The sequence below is a fragment of the Bemisia tabaci genome, chromosome 4, assembly GCF_918797505.1.
Source record: "Bemisia tabaci chromosome 4, PGI_BMITA_v3".
NCBI classification, from domain to species: Eukaryota; Metazoa; Arthropoda; class Insecta; order Hemiptera; family Aleyrodidae; genus Bemisia; species Bemisia tabaci.
In genome coordinates, this window is record NC_092796.1 from 29,213,255 (window position 1) to 29,238,160 (window position 24,906).

A 24,906-nucleotide genomic window follows, 5' to 3' on the forward strand; every position below is an offset into this window, starting at 1 on the left:
AGTTTGAAAAAATAACCTCCTCCTTTACAAACGTTCAAAATGTGGGAAAATTTGACCAAGAGCTTTCTTAAGAATTGTAACTTACAATAATTATTTTTAGGCATGGTGGCATAGTAAAAAAAATGATCAAGTTCTACATCGAGAAAATTAAAAGCAGCAGAGAAAAGATGAAGAATTCATGCCGGTCAATCACCCAACTACAAATCAATAAATCAAATTCTGCATCGCAAAAGAGGAAACCCACAGAACATGCACAAGATCGCTATTCAGTTAAAATAATTAATGTCATTGTGAATGGTATAAATGCCAGAGTCCAACCGTTTCAACGACCTCCACTCACTTGCAGTGTTCTTAGCGCCTAAAGCTATTCTGTCTGGAGCAGAGTCCTATCCAAGAGACCTTGGATATATCGCATTGACTAGCCGTGGGAAGAGAGAAAGTAAACATTTAAAACTTCTTCTTCCGGAGACACTTTTTTTTCTCTGATTAAGAGAAGTTGTGTTAAAATACCAATGCTTTATATACATATGTTTTTCGCCCAGCCAATCAGATCATAAAAGTACATCAAGATCATCACAATATGAGATCACCGGAGACAAATTGATCGATTTTTTGTGAAATGAAGTAAGTGCATTGCTCTGATTCACGATTTTCACCGATCTTTTAGCTAATTACTAGGAATTCAAGGAACACGAATTTGGACAGCATGAAGAATAGAGAAACCGCAATTCACATCAATCATTGCCTTTCATCGGATGATTCATTTTTACCGAAAAAATGGTTATGAAATTCTTTTGAACACTCAGAGGATTGCCTCTACGACGTGAGGCAAATTCCGTGAAATTTTCAAAAGAATCCGCATAACCAGTCTCTTATAAAAAAGTAGAATATTCGGTAAAATTTGGCAATGACTGGTATGACTTTGATTCTTTTTTGCATGAGACGGTTCTTTTTTAAAGCCGAACCAATAAAAAAATGGCGAAAACTTTCGAACTTTTTTTATATACATGCAGCCATGGATCAACATCGTGATCTATACAAATGTATTTATTCTTTTTAATACAATCATGATTTGGCCTCCGAGAAAGTATTACTCATGTCAGTCACTTAACCAAGTTTTGGGACTTGATCGTTACCATGTCCCAAAATATTGTTTTATGGCAACGCGACATAGTTTTAATGAATATTTTTGAAAAAATGTACATCGAAACTTCCTCTTCAATCATGCTGCACTTAAATTAATTATTGCAAAACCTTCAAGTTCCATATAATCGAAGCAACGAGTCACATTGTCATTTCCTTCTCGAGGCCCTCGGTACGATTCAGACTGCGATGGAAGTTCATACTTTTCTATTTCTGCGTTAAAGTCCCTAGACTAGACTCCTCATGAGTGCTCAAGTTTGAATTTAGTCAAGATCAACTGAATCAAAAGTCCAACATTTCACTCCATGCGCGTTTAACAAATCACTAGAATAGTCGCACTATGTAAAAAACAGAGTGTTGAGCAAAGGCACTACGTAGGTAGTAACTTGGCGATTTTCCGGTCAGAGGCAAATCTAGACGCAGTAGAGAATCGTAATTAGTGGAAGCCTAGCATATAAGGAGGATAAGCCGCTCTTTGTTTTTTTTTTTTTACCAGCAAAAGAGATGAGAAAGGAAAAGTGAGATAAAAATGAAAGGAGAACCATAAAGTTTATTATTTCAAGGATTTTACTGAGAAGTTAATTTGATGACCATGTTTTCCGAACCTCTTGTTCATACTCTTCCACTTGCATATATTTACATCTATGGCGAGCGCAGAAAGAGAAGGCCTCATCATTTCTGAAACCTCTGTTTTTTATAATTAGTACATCTTTTTATGATATTTTTTTTCGATTCTCGCATCTCATTCATATGCAAGAAAGAAGAAAAAAATTACGCAGGAGTTTCAACGAAACGGCTATTTGAGGCATCTGGTGGTAAAACCAGATTCTTGTTGAGAATAAAAAATGTAGTTGCGTCGGTAATTTGACTAGACAAATTGGAGTCGAGAACGTGTGCCGATAACGGGTTGTAATTATGTGCTCCCGTAAAGCTGTGAGTTGCCAGATGAAGAACGAATTTCTGTTTTCACACGTGACCAAAGTGTAGAAAACCGGTGAGCTTAATAGTTTAAAGACCGATTCTGTCTCGACGGAATCACATTTGCGGTGCTGAATCAATTAACATTTTTTTTCTTGGATGGAATCTAATGAGTTCTAACAATAGAGGAGTAATGAAAAATGCGTTCGATCCTCTAAGGTACAGACTACGATACAGACCTCAGTGGCACACATTTTCACGAAAGAGCTCAATTCTAATTCGGTCGAAAAAAAGTTTTGCAAATTGTGGTTTTTGTAGCTCATGTTATCGCAAAGCTTAATACTTGAATTATTTTTAGGATTTATATTAAGGTAAATGAATCGGCGAGCAAAAGGAAACGGCGTAAAGGAACGGCACAATAGTAAAAGACGTTATGACAATAGGGATCCGCTTGACAAAGCTCTACCAAAGCTCTCGTTTTGCTTAGGTATCTCAATGTCCTTGAACTGATTTTAAAATGAAAATATAAGTTTAAAAAAAGTGTAGAAATTGAGGGAAACCTTTAATATGATGAAAATGCGTACTTTATGACACCCACTCCCGATGTTTTTCCTTTAGATGTATTTATTTCAGTCAAATTAATCGAATTATTCTGATTCCTCTAATGTTTGTAAAAATCCTGAATAGTCGGTGGAATCATGCTCCGTCAAAATAATTTCCATTTATGAATAGAGTCCATTGGATTCCAGATACCCGATTGTTAATTTCCTTTTCTACATTTTAAGCTGAAGCATTCAATATGAGTACTTGTTGAGCTAATCTGAAGACGACGGGAGGAGAAGGTTTCGGTCAAAGCTTTCTCATAAAGTGTCAAAACTTTAAAATAAAATAATCCAAAAATCGCAGATTAAGACCTTTTTGGGAAGAAAATTTAAATTTAAGGAGAGGAAGAGGTGCGTCGCTAGACCCTGGGCCTGAATCCCCTAGCGCCTCAGAAAAGACTTAAAGACTAAAGACCCTCAGTTCCATTAATCACTGACCGTATGATACCCGAAGTCATTTCCAGTGGAATTCGCTGACGAAATCGATCTGACATTCATCTAATTACGACGATTGTCCGTTCGATGAGAACGAGGGCCTGACCAGCACACTCCTATGCTACGGAAGAACGTCGTAAGAACAATCATATGTTGCCAAATTTCTTTCCAAAAAGCGTTTATTTTTGCGGAAGGTTATAAATGTTTTTCCCCGAATTTTCAGATCCTTTCGATCAAGTTACAAATGAAATTCTGTGAAAAAATGTAGGGAAAATATTCGAAATTTTTCCAGGAAACTCGCGTTTTGCCCGACGGAATTTTGCAACGCCGGAGGGTTCATACGGTTTGTTGCTAAGCACGACATGACGGACACTGAAGGCAGCCCACTTGGTTCCGAAAGCAGTGGCGTGGCGTGAATTGCGATATATCGATTGTTATGCCATTTAAACCTATGGTAAAGAATCGATTATTAAGGTGTTCGCTATGAACACCCTATTTATCGATCCTTTTCCATAGGCTTAAATGGCATAACAATCGATACATCGTAATTCACGCCACGCCACTGGTTCCGAAAGTCATCGGTGGGCGCAGGGGTTCAGAGAACTATACCGGCACCGGGAAGGCGACCTTCAATTCAGCAAGTGTCGACTGTCGAGCGGATTAAATGTTCCTTTGGCACGAGCATACGCTTCACTTCAAACGTCATGATGCGGTGCAGTGGTGCACTCCGTCCGAGCGGCTGCCAAGTATCAAGGCTGATCATTCATTTGGAACCTCCGGTGAATAATAGGAAGGTTTTTCTCTTGGTAACAGTTTAGATAAATAAAAAAAAAAAATTAAAAAACCATAAAAAAATAAAAAATGAAATAATAAAAAATAAAAAATTACAATTATAAAAAAAAACAATTAAACAATAAAAAACCAAATAAAATAAAAAATAATAATAGAAATATGTAAAATAAAAAGAAAAATAGAAAAAATAAAAATTGAAAAAATGCAAAATAAAAAATAAAATAAAAATAAAACTAGAAAATAGAAAAACTTAAACATAAAATATAGAAAAAATTAAAAATAAAAAATGGTAAAAACCAAAAATAAAAAAATTAAAAAAATAGAAGAGGGATCTTCGTTTAAAGGTATAGAATCTATACACTGGGGGGAAAAAATACATAGTCAGAACTAGAGTCCAGATTCTTAAAAACATTGACAAGAAAATATACTCTTGATTCAATCAGATCTAAGCTTAAATCAAGAACTAAGCCTCTTAATTTGAGCGGATTTCCTTTTGATTTAAGCTTAAATCTGATTGAATCAAGAGTCCTTTTTCTTGTCAATGTTTTCAAGAGTCTGGGCTCTAGATCGAATGTGTTGTTTTTTTTTCCAGTGTAGGCCCCTCCCTAATGGCACAATATTCCCAAACAGCGACATACATTTCGTGATTTTCGGGAATTTTTTCCCTACGGACCCATACCATTTCCCATACTCTTACCCATGCCCCATACCCATACCCTTTCCATGAGTCCTACGAGAAATTTTTAACCGAAGATCTGCTCCATATACGATATTTCTAGCTGCACTCTTAAAACTTAAATTTTAAACTCGTTTTTGTGAAATCTCAAGATACTATATTCCCAACGTGACATATCACTCTGCACGCAGCGTATCAGTGGCGAGGATACAATTCTAACTTGGCAACTACGCTATATGCAGCAAATATCCTTGCTGCTGACGATCCATACCGGTATAGACAACATAACATTTTTGCTCCTTAATATCGCAAAAAGGAGTGATTTTTGCGGTCAATTTTGCGACAGGTATGCAAATTCCTCAACAATGTCTGTTTGAAGATTGGTGCGTTCACAATCCCGATCAAGGTTTCATTCAGGTTTGCCATATTCAAGCAAATAATCTGGTGATTCCAGCTATCTTACATCAGAGGGAAAAAATAATTTAGTTTTTGGAGATACGTAGGCATTCACGTAAGAATTATTTCCAAAAACCACGCAAAAGGAATTGGATTTGACTTCTCTCGCATAGAGATCCAAATGACAATTTTCCCGTCCCGGCAATGGTTAAATGTGAAGGATCGATTACCGCTATTTCCCCATTTAAAGCTATGGTAAGGAATCGATTATTAAAGAGTTCTTTGCAAACACCCAATTTACCGATCCTTTTCCATAGGTTTAAATGGCAGATCAATCGATAGATCGGAAAATCCGCGACGCCACTGGTTCCCGCGAATCCTGGCTGAACTCCACTTTTCTCGGAAACTTTGATAGAAGAACGAACACCCACTCATGTACATACACATGGCAATCACTCACACTTTCAAGAGCCATCGGAATGTTCCCAAGAGCTTTCCTAAGGAACTTTAATCCCTACTTTCCCAACATCTAGATGTCGCGAATGATTTCTGGACGTTTTCTTTTTGATCTGTAGCTATCTGAAATTTGATTTCTAGAAAAATTGAAAAAAACTTTATTTAGTCTCTTCTAATCCTATCAAATGAGCTAAATATTAGGAGCCAAAAGAAAAGCTCACGTCAAAGAAAAAATATTTCAGGACCTTTCCTACAATGATAACATGTATGCTGTAAGACATTTAACGTGTATTATAGTTTAACAGGATGTGGTTCAAAAGCACAGCTGGCAGCAATGCACAAATCTATTTTAAGTTTGACAGCAAATTGCATGGATGAATATTCAAATAATTAATTTGTGACCCCCTCCATCGATATCCGAGGTCACAGAGTTCAAGCATCAGTCAACAGTTAACAATTAAACTGGTGAGGCTGGCTCCAATTACTAGGTTCGTTCCCGGTAGTCAGATTGCCAAGTATTTCCCCATTTTCGAAAATCAAGTGAATCGAAATATGGAACATTTTATCGACAATTTTGATACTGCATAAAGCATATTCTTCGATTCGTTCCACCGCCTCCGTTAGGTTTTAATCAAATCACCGGTGGTTCACCAGACGGTGTAGCCACGTTGGGTGTACGTACTAAATCACACATCAATTCTCTACCGTGCTAAGGAAGAACATCGTATGAGCCTTCAGACGTTGCCATATTTTATTCGATAATATACAATTTTCTGATTAAATTTTGAAAATTGTTGTTCCAATTTTTCAGTCAATTTTGCTCGCGATCTAATCTGAAATTCCTGAAAATTTCAAGGTAAACCATGCATAACTTTCCACTAAAATAATTAATTTGTCGGGGGGGGGGGGGGGAGGGAGGGTTGGCAACAGTTGAGAGCTCATACGACATTCTTCCTCAGCAAAACAAGAAAGTTCTGGCAGTGAGCATTAAAATGATCAAAATAGAAGAATTGACAACGCAAGTGATTGGTGATCTATTAAACGTGCGGCGCACAGAAAACAAAGCTCAATGAGACCAGGATAAGTTTCAGACCAATGTCTGTAGACCATTTTAGTCCAAGTTCAGAGATGACCTGTGAAACAGATCAGTATTATATTAAGCCTCTCTTTCTCTCCCCTCTCCTCCCTCCCCCGCTCTCTCCTCCCCTCTCTCCTCCTCTCTCCCCCCCCCCCCACTTGATCTCCCTTTTATGCATTTATTTACTTTTTATTGGTGAAGAAAGTGAAAGCTAAATGTGAGCTTACAGCAAGACGGTAACTATCGGCTACATATAAAGTTAAAAAAAAAATTATACAGGTATTTGACGTGTGACAAAAACCTAATAAATGAGAGGAAACGCCTTTTCCATCAACGATTTTATTTTTTTTCCCTTTCAGTACTAAGTAATTTTTACTTGGAGGTTCCTCATTGCATTGGTGATCATCTTAATTTCAATGCTATCTTGCTAGAGAAAAAATCCGTATAAACATTTCAGCGTTGCCTCTTTTCGATAAATTACGAATATTCCAAAAAATGTGTGAATTTTTTTATATGGAACTTTCGAACTTGTCGAACGGTCAATTTGACATCATTCCAATGCTCATGCGGTGTTTTTCCTTAGTGTAGAATGGTGCAGAGGCGGATCCAGCAATTTAGCAACACCGAATTTCCTCCTTTTAAATCCATGCTAAATAATCGATTCTTGTCGGTAAACTTGGCCCCTCTAAGGATCGATACATTTCCATAGGTTTAAATGGAGGAAATCCCGTGTTTCCAAATTGCTTGATCCGCCAATGGAATGGTGGAACGTCTTTTTTTCCGTTTCGGCTTGGAAGATATTTAGTGCGTTTTTCTCACTGCACTGTGCGCCATTGCACGCATTGGTCGGCGGTACTGCTGCGGCTGGCCTGCGTGCACAACAATCAAAGTTTCGTTCGACATAATTAGCTTTCGCCTTGTTGTAGGGAACTCGAGTGCAAACGAGTAATTGGGTTTCGTCCACGTCCACCCGGTTCGGCTAGTGTGCGCTGCGATGCTTGTAATTACCGCACGGGAAGGCGTGCCGTCGCACAGTAATACCAGCCATTTGGAGAAGTCAAACATGAAATTTTTGACTAAAAATCCCAAATATTTATTTTTCATTCGTCGCGTTGTACATTTTTAGGAGTGTTTCTTTTAGGAAATTTTACGATAAAACCAATGATGCCACTTTCAATCTTCTACGTCTCGTATTGACAAAGATACAAGCTTTTAAAGTATGTACATGTTGTCCGACTTTCTCCCATTCCCTGGCTCCACTGTGCGCCGCGGCAGGTCTCTTCCTCAGAATTAATTATTGTCACCGATAAATGTTTCAATCAGAGACGCACAAAGTAAACCGCATGCACTGTCGTGTCACTGAAGTGAACTATGAGTGCAAAATGCGGTTTTTGAGGGACCGGACCTGGTACCGTATGAGCGGAAAATTTAATTAAAGGAATCCTCCGTTCTTTGTAAAATTAACAATTAACGCATATAAGACACTTTAGTGAACTGCGTGAAGGAAAATGGAACAAAGTCACATCAGCCATTGCCAAATTTAATCGGAAGATTTATTTTTTCACGGGTGAACGGTACAGTAGATTTCTCGGAAATTTTCTGTGGATCTCCGTAAAATAAGCTAATTTCCTGATTTTTTCATAGATATGCATAGCCTTTCTTCTGTAAAAAAAGTTAATCTGGTAACATGGTCGCACCTCCTCTGTAATTAACGCGGTCCAAATACTGTTCAGGTGCTCAAAAAACAACAAATTCGTCTCTTATATGCCTCTGATAAAACGCGAATTTTCCGAAGTACGATGCAAAACCTCCTTTAAATGTCTTAGATTTACTATTAGTGTTACTAAGGGCCTCTGCACATTATCATTGATTATCAGTTCTTTTTTAAAGGTAAATACTCATGACCTTGCCGGGAAATGATTATTTTATCTGATCGAACATTTTTTAGGTAAACTACGTCATGTTCTAAGTTAAGTTTACATCGATCAGCCAGAAATAATCCGATACCGAGGGATTCTCCAACTTTCGGAACAGAGTCAGTATCATTGCAGAGTCGTAGGAGTATCCTGCCGTGCTAAGGAAGAACGCCGTTTGAACATTCGAGAGTTGCCAAATTTCCCCGAATAAAACGCGTATTTTTGAAGAAAGTTGTGCGTATTTCTTCTTGAAATTTTCAGATTTCTTAGATAAAATTACGAACAAAATCCTCTTAAAAATTGGAGAAAATATACTCACAAATTTTCCTGAAAACTCGTGATTTGTCGAAGGAAATTTGGCAACGCTTGAAGGTTCATACGGCGTTCTTCCTTAGCAAGGCAGAATCAGTGACTCACCGTCGCGTCGACTGAAATGCAGTCACCTGCTCTCTCAATTTAGGTGTTCCACCTGTGTTAATGATCCAGGAATCGGTGGCGGACGCGCAATTGAACCTAACGGTAACTATGTCGGAGAAATGCACCCAAGAAGGGTCATTTAGTTACTATTCGAACAACCTTACTGTGTCACGTTGATTGTTCAGCGCTCATGAATCTCTATCTGGTAAGTCAAGTCAGATTTCCTAACCTTAGTGCAAAGGAAGCAAGGTCCTTATCAGCGGGCTGATTGTTGAAATTGATAGACAAAGCGCTTTAGACGAAGAAGACATAGGGAGTATGGAGCGATCCTATTGGTTGAAATGGGTGGATTCTATCGACTAAGGGAGAACATGATGGACTTACCGAAGCATCTCTCGTGGGTTGCCGTTACTTAGTCTATATTACTAACTCCCTTTGTCCATTGTAACCACCCGCTTCCTCCAATAGGATCCCTGTATATGCCTTTTTTTCTGGGTCTATAGCTTTGTCTATCAATTTCAAAAATCAGCCCACAGGTGCTTGAAATTATTTTAGGCTCTTGGACGTATTTAAATTAAAAAGTACTATTTTCATCGTGACATGGTCCTTGTAATGCATGTATTCCCCCATGTTACGATGGAGATAGTTGCTTTTGATTTAAGTACATCAGCAAGTGTGAAACGGTCTACGAGGATTTTTAACATTTGACAGCGTGACTGTCGTCCACAGCGAAAATGCCGTAATTCCATTCGATGTTCTTCATTCTTCTTTCACTCATCCAAATTGCACTTGCACTTGCCACTTGTCACTTGCCATTTGCACTTTCCAAAGAAAGCATGATCATTATCATGCTCTATTTGCTCTGTTTGAGTTCTCATGGTATGAAACATCACAATTGTTCCTAAAATATGAGGAATGTATGGTAGTTTGATTTCATGAAATGAAACATTTTTCGGAAAAACGGACAAAATATAGAATGGAGTTACTACATTTTTGCTATACACGGTAGATGACTTGACATGTTCAAGATATGCTCCCGATCATACGTTGGACTTTTAGCATTGCATTATCGACTTTAAGAATAATATCCCCGCAATCGGTATGTTCGTTTAAGTGTCGTGTTGGTTCTGGAGCTTTTCATGTGTTTTCTCTTTTCCCTGTATATCACTATCTGCACTTCCCTATTCACTCTCTTTCTCCTAACGAATAAGTGTAAGTGCTATTTTTGAGAGAAGCAAAGAAAAATATATATTCCTTATTACATATTCTCCTGTGCGTTTTGCACATAGTAATTTAAGATAATTTGATAATTTAATTAATTTGACGATGTGCCTTCAAAATTAGATAAAATCAATAATGGAGCTTATTAACTTGTAAAAAACATGTTTTCTCTACCCAGCACCTGGCTAGAGCTTTGATAGGTTGGAAAAATTACTTACTCCCATACAAAGAATCCTCTTTACTCAGGAATGGTTCTAACACATCAAAATCCTCCATCGCGTGTAAAATGTGGAATGAAGATAGACTAAAACTTGATTTTCCTACGTTCACTTTCTTGCATGCAACAATAATTAAAATTCCATTAATATTAAACACAATAAAGCTCATAAAATTACACACTCGACTATTTCCAAATAAAACAAGCCTGATAAAACATACGCATCTGTCGTAGATTCTTTCCTCCGGTACCATTAGCTTCTGCAGATTTATTTTTAGCTTAAAACTCAAAACCGTCACCTTGAACGTGTTATTCAACAAAACTTAAATCTAATGAATCACCCGTCCAAATGAATAGTGAACTGTGAAACTCGATTACTGCAATCGTTCTGATTCGCGGATAAATTATGCGGTTTATAGGCTCATAAAGTTCAAAATTTAAAGAAAAAAAGATCATCAAACATTTTCAAGGGTTGGCCTCGGATTTGCCCCCCCCAATTTATTTTTACCAGGGCCTCTTTATAAAAAAACTGCATGTGAACGTTTCATTTTTTTCCTCTTCGGTTTTTCATTTGACCAGTTTGGTGGACCAACAAATCTCAACGGGTGATAAAATACGAAAAGAGAGGGTATTTTCTTCTCTGGAATTCTGAATTTTCCTCCCTTTTTTCCCTATTTAGTCTTCTGAAAATTTTCTGATTTTATATTATGTCGCGTCACTTTACTCTTCGCCACGGCTAAATTTGCCATTATAGGCTACATGGACTATAGCCTTAGGGCGCAACTCTCTGAGGTGCGCAATATTTTTGAGAATCCTTAAACGTAATTCCTTACGCAATAACATCCTTTCCAGGGTGGAAAGTTGCGTCCGAGGCACCTCCCCTCCCCCATGATTGCTCCTACATTTTGAGGGGCGCAAAAAAAAGTTCAGCCTAGGGGCGCTAAAGCTGTAAATCCGGCCTACTCTTTGCGACTTCCAGCACCTCCAACTTTAACTTGAATCCGTGTAGCATACAATTCCGAAGTTCTCTTTTAGACATAATCGGAAATAAGCTCAATACTAACTGAACGCATTAATACTGAAAGGAGCTATATGCTGCACGCAAAGTCTATGTTTATAGTTCCTTTTAGCATAAATACGTCAAACTATATATTGACATATTTATACCAAAAGGAACCATGCGCATGGGGTTTACGTGAGACATAGTTCCTTTTAGCATAGGAGCGTCTATATACGTGCAAGCGCAGCACACTTTAAATTCATGACCAGACGGAAAGTAAACGTTATCAGATCCGTTCATTTATAACTATTTACTGGACAGAAGTGATCTAGAAGTAACAAGTCGAGACGACTTGGGAAATAATGATTTCCTTATTTGTTACGCACGAGCTTCTGTTCATGAAACATTGTAATTATAACATTAATCAAGGAATATTTCCGACAGACGCGTCTACCTTTTAAGGCTCGTGCCATTATGAAAATCATTTTCGTTTGTCATTGATACCACCCCAAGAGAATACCAATTAAATGCTGAAGAAAGACGAGCATAAATAACATTAGAGGCTAGACGTGTGTCCAACGTTCTGATAAGACATTACAGCACCATTTTTACGCACTGCGTATGTGGAAAATTTAATCGATGACAATGCGAATTAAGGAGCTAGGTGGAAAAACGAACACATCCGGAGTGAGAAACAAGATATTGAACATTTTAGTTGATTGTAAAATGTCTGCAGGTCATCATTTAGGTTTGCATGTGGTAGCATAAGTTGATTCAAACCCCAAAATATAAGTTGGTACCACTGAAATGTCATTTGGCATCATTGGAGTCCAGAAATCTTATTAAAAATGAAGATGATCAATTTGGTCATTCTTGCATGGAACGTCATGTTACATTTGACAAAAGTCGCATTTTTAAAAGGTTATTACTAATCCCCTCCTTTCAGTAATTTACTTTTTGGACTGAGAATATACTTAACTATGGTTAAAGTTTGAAATAAATTGAGTGAAAAAAAATTTGTTTAGCAAAAAATATACAGATATGTTTCTTGATGAAATGGAAATTTCGCACACACACTATTCAGTATAATTATGTAGTTTCAGAGATTCTGTTCTCTGGTAAATTACCGGAATGGACCACTAGATAAGGTACTAATTTAAGTATTCTGATCCATGTTTCTAAACAAGAATTTGACGTAAAACACGATTTTTGCATTGAAAATTACTGAAATCAACTCCTAGCTAAGTTGTTAACATTTTTATTTTACATTGGGTGCATGGAAATTTGAATTGCCCGGTCACAAGAATCGCAATACTCTACGTGAGTCAAATCGCGCCTTCCAACAGTTGTGACAGACCTCTCAATTCAACATCATTCCTTTCCCACCCTTTATTGTTCAAAGTGTAAACGATTTGCTACAGCTGAGCCGAAGCGTCCAAATTGAGATGGCTATATTTCTGAATCGCAGAGACTGCCACGGTAACGGGTGTGCAATTTGATTCACGTGGACCATTGAGTTTATTCACGAGCGGGAGGTTTTGAATTCACGCGTCAAAAAACATTTAATATCTTGGTTAGGAGTTAATCCCAGTAATTTACAATGCACAAATCGTGATCTATATCCGAACCGCGATCAAGTCTCCTCCTTTTTAAACAGGCTAATCTTTAAATTTTATTTACCTATTTTCTCTTTTTCCCCCTCCCTACTAAATTTTAAAAAAATCGATTTTTCTAAATGTTCAAGGGCCTATCGACTTCAACTGTGAAAACATCCTCATAATAAAGTGATTTACCAGCCAAACAAGTCCAAAATATTTTATTCGTTAAAATGAGAGCCGAGCAGCTTAGTAGCTTTGCCTTCAGTCTGACGAGCTGCAAACCTCGTTACCGCAATGTTCGAGTATAGCCATGGCCATGAGTGATTGAATCACACGTTTAATATTAACATCATCACCCGTGTGCCGGACGATCTTTGGCTCAACTCGAGGCGCCTTCAATACACCGTAATACAATTGCTTATGCATACATCCATGACAACGATCCATATTTCTTGGCGCGTGTCATTTTATGTGTGAAAGGGTGTTTTTTTGTGTGTGTATGTAACTGTGTGTAATGCATTCTGTTTATGAATCGATCGTTAAATTTTCTTTAAATGAGGTTTAAGGAAATCAATTAAATAATCTTGAGTTGTTTTTGACTGTTTTTTGCTGTGATAGTGGTTTATTTGGCGTATGCATTTACTCGTAGTTCGGAGAACTCATAGAAAATGTTCCTCGTTCTCAGGCTTCAATTTTTAGAAGCAGGAAATCTGAAAATATTACTATTTTCACAGTTCTGAATCAGATTTAGGATCACGAATGAAATTCATTGTATATGGAAAAAACTAGGATAGTCCTAGAAAGACTACCTAGTTTTTTCCGGGTAGCTCGCGTTTTCAGTGGCGAAGGTGTGTGGGGATGAGTTTAACCAACGTGGATAATTGTGAATATTTTCAAAATAATTTCGGTGAAAGTAGAAGCACAGAGACGACGATATACTGTAACACATTTCCCACACACTTCTTAAAAATGTCCTATCCGAACTTAGTTAGTAAGCAATAAATAGGCAATCCCTACCATAAGCGCTTTCTCTAAAAAATGTTAACTTCCTGCTTCAAAGGTGTATCAAAGGCGTGTACGCTTGGATGTTACTGGGATGAACATATTAATCTCTACTAAGATATTTGAAAATTATATAACGCTCATTTCCGCAGTGATCAAGTTACTAATACCATCACTTTTCATTTATCCCTGATTCTTACATTCAGGACACTATACACATTCCTCTTCTGCTAAATATCGACAGTGAAACTCCCTACCCTCGTACCTCGTTTGCAGTGTTTTAAAATTTCCACTCTTTTTTTTATTTTTTAGAACAAATCGTTATTATTCCTTGAAATTTTTTTAAGAATTATCCTCGCACAGGGAAAAAAAACGATGAAAGTTTTCAAGCATTGACGTTGAGTCATTTTCGGTTTAAGAAATGAAGTATACAAGGCGTCTACGACGCCGAAAACCAAGGTACGTGGTTGGAGAGTTTCACCGTCAAAATCGTCTTCGAACCCGTATACTTTTTTTATCTTTTACTTACTTTAGCTTCAAGGATAGAAGGGATTGGCGTAACAAGTAAAAAAAGCATCAAATTTTGCATGATTCCACGCATAATACATTGCGCGCGTAACTACAGAGGATCCTTAATAGTTGATAATTATGAATGACGACTGTCGCCCCAAGCAAAAAACTACAAACGTAAAAGAGGAGAAATTAGTCACTGCATTATATACAACGCGTCTCTGGCCAAAGGTCAACTCCGTAAAAATTAATCGTTTCTTGGTCTCGAAGTGTATACGGTAACTGACCCCAGCGTTGCCATACTTTAGCTTGAGATACGCTTTTCTGTGTTTCATTTCTTTGCGATGTGTGCAGAAAACTTAGTATACCTACACTGCCGTGCTAAGGAGAAACTCCGTATGAGCCTTCAGGCGTTGCCAAATTTCCGTTGGTAAATCACGAATTTTCGGGAAAATTTGTAAATACTTTTCTTCCAATTTTTCAGATAATTTAGTTCGCAGTTTCACCTACAATTCCTGAAAATTTCAAGGGAAAATATCCATAGTTTCCCTCAAAAATAGACATTTTATCGAAGGAAATTTGGCAACTCTCGAATGTTCATACGGCGTTCTTCCTTAGCACGGCAGTACAACCATGAGACTTTCAACATAAAGAATCCTAAACATGGTAAGCCTTGAAAGTTGGCAACACCGTTTTTGCAGCACTAAAATTTATGTAAAAAAATCGATTCTTGCTCACCTATTTTCGATATATTTAATCGGTTGAAATGAAGGAAAAACAGTGTCGTCAATCCGCAAAATCGCCACTGTCTTACAGTCGACCGCCTTGTTTCTATTTGACTGGTGCTTCGAACGGCTTTATACTTTGTACTATCGTTCCGTTCGTCAATGAAAAAAAAGTATACTAACATCAAATATCAGTCTATTTGATTTTTTAGGCAATGATCCTATTTATGGTGAAAATAACCAGAATTACAGTAGTATTCACCAGAACTCTGGTGGTACTTGCCATAATATGGTAAATGCTACACTGAAAAAAATATGATAGATTTGACCATGCTCTGACATAGTGATACGAGCATGGTAAAATCGACCATATTTTTCATGTACCTAGGAATTCGCCGTGCTAGGATATACGTATACTTCATGGTATGTCATTTCGCTCAATCTAAAACGAATTTCTCGGAAATTGTGAATATTTTTCTTCATTATGGACAATTCTGGTTCAATTTTGCTCTATAATTTATTTGTATTTTAACGACTGTTTGTCAGCAAATACAAGATGTAACTTAAAGAAGATTCGATTACCATATCTTGATAATTTCAAAGAAAATGATACTTTGTCCTCACAAGTACTGGTGTTTTTCCGACGGATACTCGGGTCTGTGTTTCACCTATATGTTTTTTTCACTGTACTCAGGAATCGAAAGAACGAATTCAATTCGATAGAATTTCGCGCAAAATAAATGAGACGAGGTTTTTGCCCTGTTCCCTCGCGGGGGCGGCGACAGACTCGGAACAGCAGTTAAGCAAACTCCGATATGCGTTTAACGTATGCACCTGTTATTTTTTCAGGTGTTCGTCGCGGGCCTGACGTTGATCGGGCGGGCAAGCGCCGCCGCCGTCCCAGAGCCGGAGTCTGCTCCAACGGGCCCCGTCTCCATCCCGGCCCGACATGGAGATCCCTCGTTGTCTCCGGAGAGAATCACTCTGGAGACCGCCTCCGCCTCCACGGGCCCCAGAAAGAAAGCAACGTCACTCAAGAAAAAGAAATGGCCCAAGAAGTTATTCTGGGTGAAGGGATCCTCGCCGAAACCCGCCTCGACAACGACGACGCCGACACCCGATTCTCAGAGGTTCGCCTACCTCGAAGGAATCCGGAGTGCTCTGGAGAAGAAGAATGGCGGATTGAGACCGCACGAGTACTTGGACGCCATGCGATCCGAGCTCCAGGCGAAGAGGGTGGAGGAGGCTGTGAGGTTGAGTTTGTTCGAGTATCTCCTCGCCCTTTTTAGTCCTCCACCGCCTCCTGTCGTGACCGCGAAACCTCCCGTGGAGGTGGAGGAGGAGGAGGGGTCGGAGTATCTAGATGAGATCGGAATGGACGCCGAGGATGAGTATTACGACGCGGATGAGGAATGGATCAAGGAGGTCATGGAAACCTCGAATGATTTCGATGGGGATTTGACTGATGGTAACACCACGGACGCCACGAAGGAACCCGAGCGGAAACCGGAGGAGACTAAGCCGGGAGAAACGGAGGCGAGCGATGATAAACCGGCTGATCGGAAACCGGATGACGCCGAACCAGCAGACGATAAAGCGAATGGCCGGAAACCGGATGATGCCAAACCAGCAGACGATAAAGCCGATAACCGGAAACCGGATGATGCCAAACCAGCAGACGGTGAAGCATCTAGTCGGAAACCGGCTGACGCTAAACCGATAGATGAGAAACCGGATGACGATAAACCAGCTGATAAGAAATCGGATGACGTCGATTTAGCTGAGGATAAACCGACGGGCCAAAAACCGGCTGACGCCAAAGCAGCGGATCAGAAACCGGCTGACGCCAAAGTAGCAGATCAGAAACCGGCTGACGCCAAAGCAGCAGATCAAAAACCGGATGACGGCAAAGCAGCAAATCAGAAACCGGATGATGCCAAAGCAGCAGATCAGAAAACGGCTGACGCAAAAGTAGCAGATCAGAAACCGAATGACGCCAAAGCAGCAAATCAGAAACTGGATGACGCAAAAGCAGCAGATCAGAAACCGGATGACGCCAAGCTAGTAGACCAGAAACCGGCAAAAGCAGCAGATCAGAAATCAAATAACGTCAAACCAGCACATCAGAAACAGGATGACGCCAAACCAGCGGGCCAGAAACCAGATGTGAGCAAACCAACCGAGGTCAAACCAGTTGGGAAGAAAACACTCGACGAAATGAATGTCAAAAAAGACGACAAGAAGCCAGGAGACGCCAAGTTAGAAGAATCAAAACGAGAGGACCTTAAGCAGGATGACGTTAAACTGAGAGCCCCCGAAAGCTCCCCCGAATTCGAATCGAAAACCGTCGACCAAAACTTACCGATCGAAAGCTGGAGCGCCCTACAAGCGACCTCAAAAGAGATCGAAGAGTCTATCGCTCATCTGAAACGCGTCATGAACACTGCCAGACCTGCCCAAGATAAAACGGGTCGAAATTCGATGGAAAGACAAGCTTTCCTCGGAAATCTGGGCTATGGCGGAGTCGCCGGCCTGTTCGATCCAATGTTGATATGGACGATGCTCTACCAAGGCGTGTCGCAAGCAGGGTCCCAGCTAGTCAATGCCGCTTTGAGTGACCCTCACTTTCAGGCAAAGCTCCAGGCGGCCAAGAAGCAGAAACAGAAGGTGCAGCAGGAATCCCCGCTAAGGAGGGAGAGCTTCGCCGAGGACAACGAGCTGAACCTAAAGTTTCAGGATAGTATCGAGACAGTCATGAGTGAACTTGGCAGAGAGATCAGCCCGAAACCAACTTTTGGACAGAATTCAGTTGTGATTGAAAGTCAGCAGGGGAAAGCAGGAGCGAAGGGGAGGAAACAGTCAGAACCAATCGCGAGCTCTACCACGAGGAGCCGGTTGGATGGTGATTCCAACGGGGGTGATTCACTGCTGACAACGAAAGAGGAATCGGAGGACTCCACGATATCGCCGAAACTCCCGGCGTTTTGGTTTAAAGCATTGATTGAGTATCGTGATCCCTAGAAGCAACGACTGTTAGAAACCTTTAAACAAATTCGTAAATTTTAAAAGGCAACTCTTTAAAAATTGTAAAAATTTACATTATCGGCTACTCTTTAAGATTATTTTTTAGTAAAATTTACGGGGCATAAAATTCTAATAAAAAGATTTGAATAGAACTCATAAAACTAAGAAACTGTATGCTGTAGTTTTGAACGTCACATAATATGTTTGCAAAAAGTGTAAAAAAAAACTTTTAATAAGAAGTAGTCATTTTTTTAAATACTTTTCCTCGTAAATTTTACCGTATTTAAGGGTGACTTAAAGCGTGACCAAGAGTGATTTCCTGGATAATATTTTTACGGTGTTTTAAGGAGTGCTTTATATAAATTATTGCTCCTAGAGATGCTGTAAGAATTTTTAGAGGATCTTATATTTTTATATTTCATATCCCACATCCTCACCTCGAGAAAGCCTGTAGATAAAATACATTGAGCTACTTATTTTTCGAACACTTGTAAATACTTCCCCATTATTAATAAAGTAATAAAATGTGGTTTGTATATGTTGTGGCACCTAGTAAGTTTGTGTACTTTGTGATAATTGTGTAAATAATTACTTTAAGTCTGTAAAAATTCATGCTAAATATGTTTTATAAATTATAAATTATTATAATTCTCAAATAACTGTTTTATCGATGTGCTCAACACATCCGAAAATATTAGAACATAAACGTATAATTAAATGCCTTTTTGTTGAGAAAATATCACTATTATTCACATCCTAAATTGGGTTGAAAATATATTCCACATGAATCCGTTTCTCTTTTCCTCTCAAGGAAAGTAATCATTTAAAGATCTGAACACACAAGCTAGTTAGATTTTTGGGGTGGTACATTTTTCCCTTTATTTCTACTAATGTAATAAGTGGGACGAAAGGGAGGGATGTGCGTTACGGCGGGATACAGCGCATTTCATGGCGTAAAAATAGGGAGCAAAAATACAAATTGAATCTCCTCGTTCTCTCTGGAGGATGAAACTTAGTTTGATGTTTCAAAGAGAACGAGGAAAACTAAGCTGCGAGAGCCCGCATATTCATTGCGCTTAAAAACGAGATCGTCTGAATTTATAGCGGTGTTTTTTGAGGGAAAAAACATCTGAGTTGGTTGAATTTGAACCTATGTGAAGTGAGCGATGTTTTGCACAGGGCTGTAATCATAGGCGTTCCTTAAACTGCTCCTTCCGTATGAGGCTCATACGTTTATATGTATAATAATAAATAATATAATATATTTTGAGATAGTAATTTTAACCACATGATGAGGTCTCTCAAGGAAAGGAGCTCTTTGAGAAACGCTTATGAATACGACCCTCATCAGGAAAAGTTGGACCGCGTTCAGCAGAAAAGAACCAAGCCACATCAGTTATTGTCAATTTTAACAGAGCAGTTTAATTTTTTACAAGAGTACGTTTGTGCGGATTTTTTTGAAATTTTTAAGGAATTTGCTTCGTACTATGCAGAAAATACACTGAAATTTGTCCCAAAAAAAAAAAAAAAAAATTCAGAACAATCGTTTTCTTGCAAAACAATTAAATTGCCCGATTAAATTTGAGAATAGCTGACGGTCCAGTTGTGTTCCCGGAAAAACTCCACCATGGCCGCAAGATATAACAGTCGAGGGTTTCCATTTATTTCTGCGAAGAACTACACTGCTGTGCTAAGGAAGAACGTCATATAAACATTCGAATGTTGCCAAATTTCCTCTCAGAAAATATTTAATTTTGGAGACAGTTATGAATATTTATCCTTACAATTTTTAGATTTTTTAGATCAATTTACGAAGAAAATCCTCTGTAAAATTGGAATAGAAATATTCGCAAATTTTCCCGAAAATGTATGATTTGTCAAAGGAGATTTGGCAATGCCTGAGGGCTCATACGGCGTTTTTCCTTAGCACGGCAGTACAACCCTATACCAGCTTCGAGCGCCAAAATAACCCGCATCGACCAAGTTCACCTTAGTTTCCAAGCGATATAAAGCTGATTAAAACTAAAACCTGCCCTGAGGGATCGCTGCCGTCCCTATAATCACGAGAGCTACATTGTGTCGAGGTTTTATGAGCGCTCGAATTAACAATCGGCAGATTTCAACTCGTAAATTACATCGCGCGAACGAGGAAGAAACTGTAATTATTCCGCAGATTCCTCACGCGTGTTCGAGATGCAACTCGCAAGATGCCAAACCGAGAGGTAAAAATCGCACGATTCGGAGCGCAGTGTAAAAACGCCGTAAAATCATTCGAATGTTGCCAAGTTTCTTCTCAGAAAATATTTATTTTTCAATAGAGTTATGGATATTTTTCCTTGAAAATTGCAGAACTTTTAAATCAAATTACGAATGAAATACTCTGAAAAATCGAAAGTGACATATTCGCAATTTTTCCTGAAAATTCGTGATTTGTCGAATGAAATTTGGCGACGCATGATGGCTCATACGGTGTTCTTCCCGAGCACGACAGAATGCGGCGTTTGCGACGAACTGGCAGCGTTGCAATGGAGTCGTGCGCGTGGGAGCGTGGGTGCTGGTCTCAAAAGCCCCCTCCGGGCATTGAGTCCCCGTTTATTTATATTATATCGAAAAAAAGGAAAAGAGGAAAAGTATGAATAAAAGCTCTGGACGCGGCTGAAAATCTGATTCCTCGCGTCACGAATATCACACCCGGAAAATCATATGCCTACAAACTCGACGATATATCGATTGATCTGCCCTTTAAACTTATGGGAAAGAATCGATGAACAGGGTGTTCGAACTAACACTTTAATAATCGATTCTTCACCATAGCTCAAGTGGGGAAATATCGATAATCGATCATTCACGCCTCGCCACTGATCTGTGTTCATAATCGTGCCCTTGGCAGCACCTTTCCTTAGGAACAGTGGCGAGGCGTGAACGATCGAATATCGATATTTCCCAATGTGAAGCTATGGTAAAAAATCGATTATTAAGGTGTTCGCTGCGAACACCCTATTGATCGATCCTTTTCCATGAGTTTAAATGACAGATTTCCGTGTGAGCCCCAGAGAGCATGAATATATACGGAAAACAGGGCTCACGTAGAAATCGAGTTACGCCTTAACGTCAGAGGACCGGCGAATGGATTAGGATCACTAGACGAGGTACAAATTCAAGTATTCTGGGATATTTTTCATCTTCAAAATTCCACGAACGACACGATTTACACCGTGCAAGTACCGAAATTCACTTCGGACCAAGACAATAACGGTTTTATTTCGCATTGGTTGTGAAAATGTTGAATTTCCTGCTTACAAGGAAAACAATTGGACGTATTTTTGTCAAACGGAACTATGTGCATTATGACGTGAGCTCTGTTATGAGTATATTCTTTGGTTCTCAGGGCTCATGTCGCAATGCACATAGTTCCGTTTGGCAGAAATGCGTCCTATTGTCTGTTTGAATCAAATTCCGCCCTATGACAGCTTTGGCAGGCCTTTCAATGAGCAGTGTCGCCTCAGTTATGTTTAATTTAAAAAAAAAAAACCATTGAATTTGTTTTAGAAAATTCTTAAATGGAAGTTTTGTAGAAAATCTCAAGAGCTAAAGTTGGCCAGTGATTGAAAAAGTTTGCGTCTTCTTCCAACCTGAGATTGATTTTTTCCCTCCTTCTGTCTCAGGCTGTATCGCTCCTATCTCGATTAAAAAACCTGAAATCCCACTGCACGGAGACATTTTTTTAGGGCTTCAAATACAAAGTAGATCGTTTTTAACCGGAGAACATTTTACACGAAAAACGACAGTTTTCTTTTATTATAAAAGTACAATTTTGTGCGTATTTTTTATTTGTTTTTTTGCAGGTGAAGTTATTCTCGATGTCAACAGGGCCGGATTAAGGGGGTGGCCACATGGGCCGCGGCCCATGGCGGCAAATTTAGGGGGCGGCAAATTTTGCAATTTTTTTAAATGTAGCTATAAAGAAAAATCGGATTCAGAAAAAAAAAATTACGAACGAGAAAAGGTGACAAAATCTCTCATTTCCTGAGATTATATCTCTAATTTTGTCGTCCTTCTATGATACAATAGACAGCACCTTTAATTAGTCGAGTTAAGACTAAGAGAGAAACCGAACACGGAATTTGGCCTGGAACGGCGCGGCGCAGAGAGCAATGATGACGAGAACGTGAGATGAAAAGGAGAAACCCCCGGCGAGGCGGTCGGCATGTAACACATATTAGCGCCTACAAGACTGAATGAATACTTCACGCATTGCGTCAAACACAGTGCGTGCAGCAGCGGTCGGCCCGAAACGCATAGCGCACGTAAGACTGTAGGAATACTTCACGCATTGCATCAAACACAGTGCGGTCAGCGCGGCGCGGCGGCGGAAGTTAAAATTATAAAACCACATTTATGTTTATTCTTTCATAATTTTTTGGTTCATCTCTTATAAATGGAGGACCTTGTCCATACAGAGATAGGTTTACGGAACTTAACTATCGCGCCAAGTTCCGTGAACTTTTGCTAGTAGTGTTGACAGGGTTTTCGCAAAAAATGTGACCAACACGAGTAAACGCGTCTTGTACGCCTCCTTCCCTCCGGCACGTTCACTTGATGGTTGTTATTGATGTTTCAAAACGAATGAGAAGGGGGCGGAAAAATACAGGCGGCCCATGGGCGGCAAGTAAGTAAATCCGGCCCTGGATGTCAATAAAATCGAAGGCAATGATTGGCAAACGAAAACGTTCTTTGTGGGTGCGTTCGGTACAAGTTTCGAATTCTAAGCTGATTATTTCGCATGAAACTGAACTTACATCTAAAATAACCAACTAACCATAGAGACTAGTTGGCTTAGCGTCATACTTTGACGGTCGTAGCCCTGATCCTTGTTTCTGCAAAACAGAAATACTCATTATATTGTCTTTAATCTGAGAGGTAATTTTTAACCCGACTCTCGCCCATAAAAATTGGAGGTTTGAAACACAACTTCATTCCCGAACCAAAGGACGTCGTAACTCTATTCTAGAGTACCTATATAACGAGAGTATAGACAGATGTAAAACTCCGAAAATCCATCAGGCCTTCACCTATGCCTCCCGCGAATAAAGTGTTAGGGGCCAGAAATGCAGTTAAAGTATGAATTTCAATTATCCAGAGCGATTGACTATAATACAGTTATTAGGAACTGTAGTATATAAAGCACGGTATATGACTTATTTTTTGCATTTTACTCATCTTTGCGCAAGAACGCTCATTTATGTACATTCTTGGCCATCTTGATTAGTATTAAGATCTGAAGACTGCAGACTAGCAGTGTTTTGTGTGTTAGAAGTTGGTTAGAAGAATGGCTGCACTTCTGAGCCCTAAGCCCTCCATGAAGCGTTCTGTCCATACTCTCGCCATATAGACACTCTACTCTATTCCAATGTTAAAGAATTGACTCTAGCCATTCAGTTTCTTATAAAAACCTGTGCAATTTTTGTCTAAAACTTCTCTGATTTTTGCATGAAATCGGGAGAAAAATCAGTGAAATTTTCAGTGAGAAATACTCAAAGTTCTGCCGATAAAAATGCGGTTTACGAGGGGCAATTTGGCATCATTGGAATTTAGTTACGATCTTTCGTGGGGGGAACGAGGAATAATTTGTCGATGATCCTATTGGCACGGGCAAGTTCCTGAAACGCGTCAAAACTTAGCGGGTGCCTGCTCGCTCGCGCGGTTTGTTATCACACAGTCGGACGCGGCGTGTATTTTTCTAGGTAAGGCATGCGGCGAAATGAAAGAGCGGCTTTCGTTCAATTTTCACGGCAATTTTAAATCAATTACTTCTGGCGATGGTTCCTCTAATCCGCTTAATCCTTTCAAACGTGTCAAACGCTCAATTCACGAGTGAATGATGGGACCAAGCACCAGGGCCGCATGCGGGCTGAGGGCACCCAGTCTCAGCCAAACAACTGCTTCCAGTGTTGCCTTGTACGCCCAAATTTCTTTCTTTGAAATTAAGCTTGTGGGATCAAAAAGGCACGTACAGCAAAGGCAGATCCAGGCACTTCGAGCGAGGGAGGAGGGGGGGGGGACTGTAAGCAGGGTCAAAGGAGGCTCCCTTCAGACATTTTTTGAAATTTTAAAGTATCGAATAGGTATGTGGTTTGAGTCAATTTCGTCATGAATAATTACCGGTTACAAGCGCCATCCCTCTTCTTTTCTCCGTTCCTTCCCTCTTCCTTTCTTTCCTCTTTCTTCCCCCCTTTTTTCGCCCCCCCCCCCCCCCCGGACCCGCCTATGCCATACGGATGAAACTAAGTGGACGCATTAACTCATGAGCCCTGTTCACAACGCTGTAGACACATGCCCATGGCTCATGGGTGCTGCATTGAGTTGGCTCGCAATTCCGTTTGCTGAATTGGAAAAGCGAGATTTTACATTATGCTAAACGGAGCTATGTGCAAAGTGTGTCAGCCATGGTATGTGTCCAGAGCGTTGTGAACAGGGCTCATGAGTTACGGGGGGGGGGGGGGGGCGTAAGAGGGATCAAAGGAGGCTCCCTTCAGACTTTTTTTGAAATTTTAAAGTATCGAATAGGTACGTGGTTTGAGTCAATTTCGTTATGAATAATTACCGGTTACAAGCGTCATTCCCTCTTCTTTCCTCCGTTCCTTCCTTCTTCTTTTCTTCCTTTTTTCTTCCCCCCTTCTTTCGGAGACCCCTACCACCCGACCACTACGAGGAGCCAAGACGACGGCTTCGTCACTGGCGCTCTATATTTCCCATTCATTCTTGTGGCCCGAGCACTAA

At 39.6% G+C, this 24,906-nt stretch overlaps 2 protein-coding genes across 2 annotated transcripts in view; one reads left to right on the top strand and one right to left on the bottom strand.

Moving 5' to 3' along the window:
• Positions 1-24,906, bottom strand: part of LOC109036802 (organic cation transporter protein) — a 108,995-nt gene that overhangs the window by 50,484 nt on the left and 33,605 nt on the right. The gene's annotated exons all lie outside the window — the stretch shown is intronic.
• Positions 8,622-19,343, top strand: LOC109036791 (uncharacterized). The gene is made up of 2 exons (XM_019051167.2): positions 8,622-9,034; positions 15,952-19,343. Exons 1-2 carry the CDS (start codon positions 9,020-9,022, stop codon positions 18,121-18,123), a joined length of 2,187 nt encoding a protein of 728 aa, XP_018906712.2. The 5' UTR covers positions 8,622-9,019; the 3' UTR covers positions 18,124-19,343.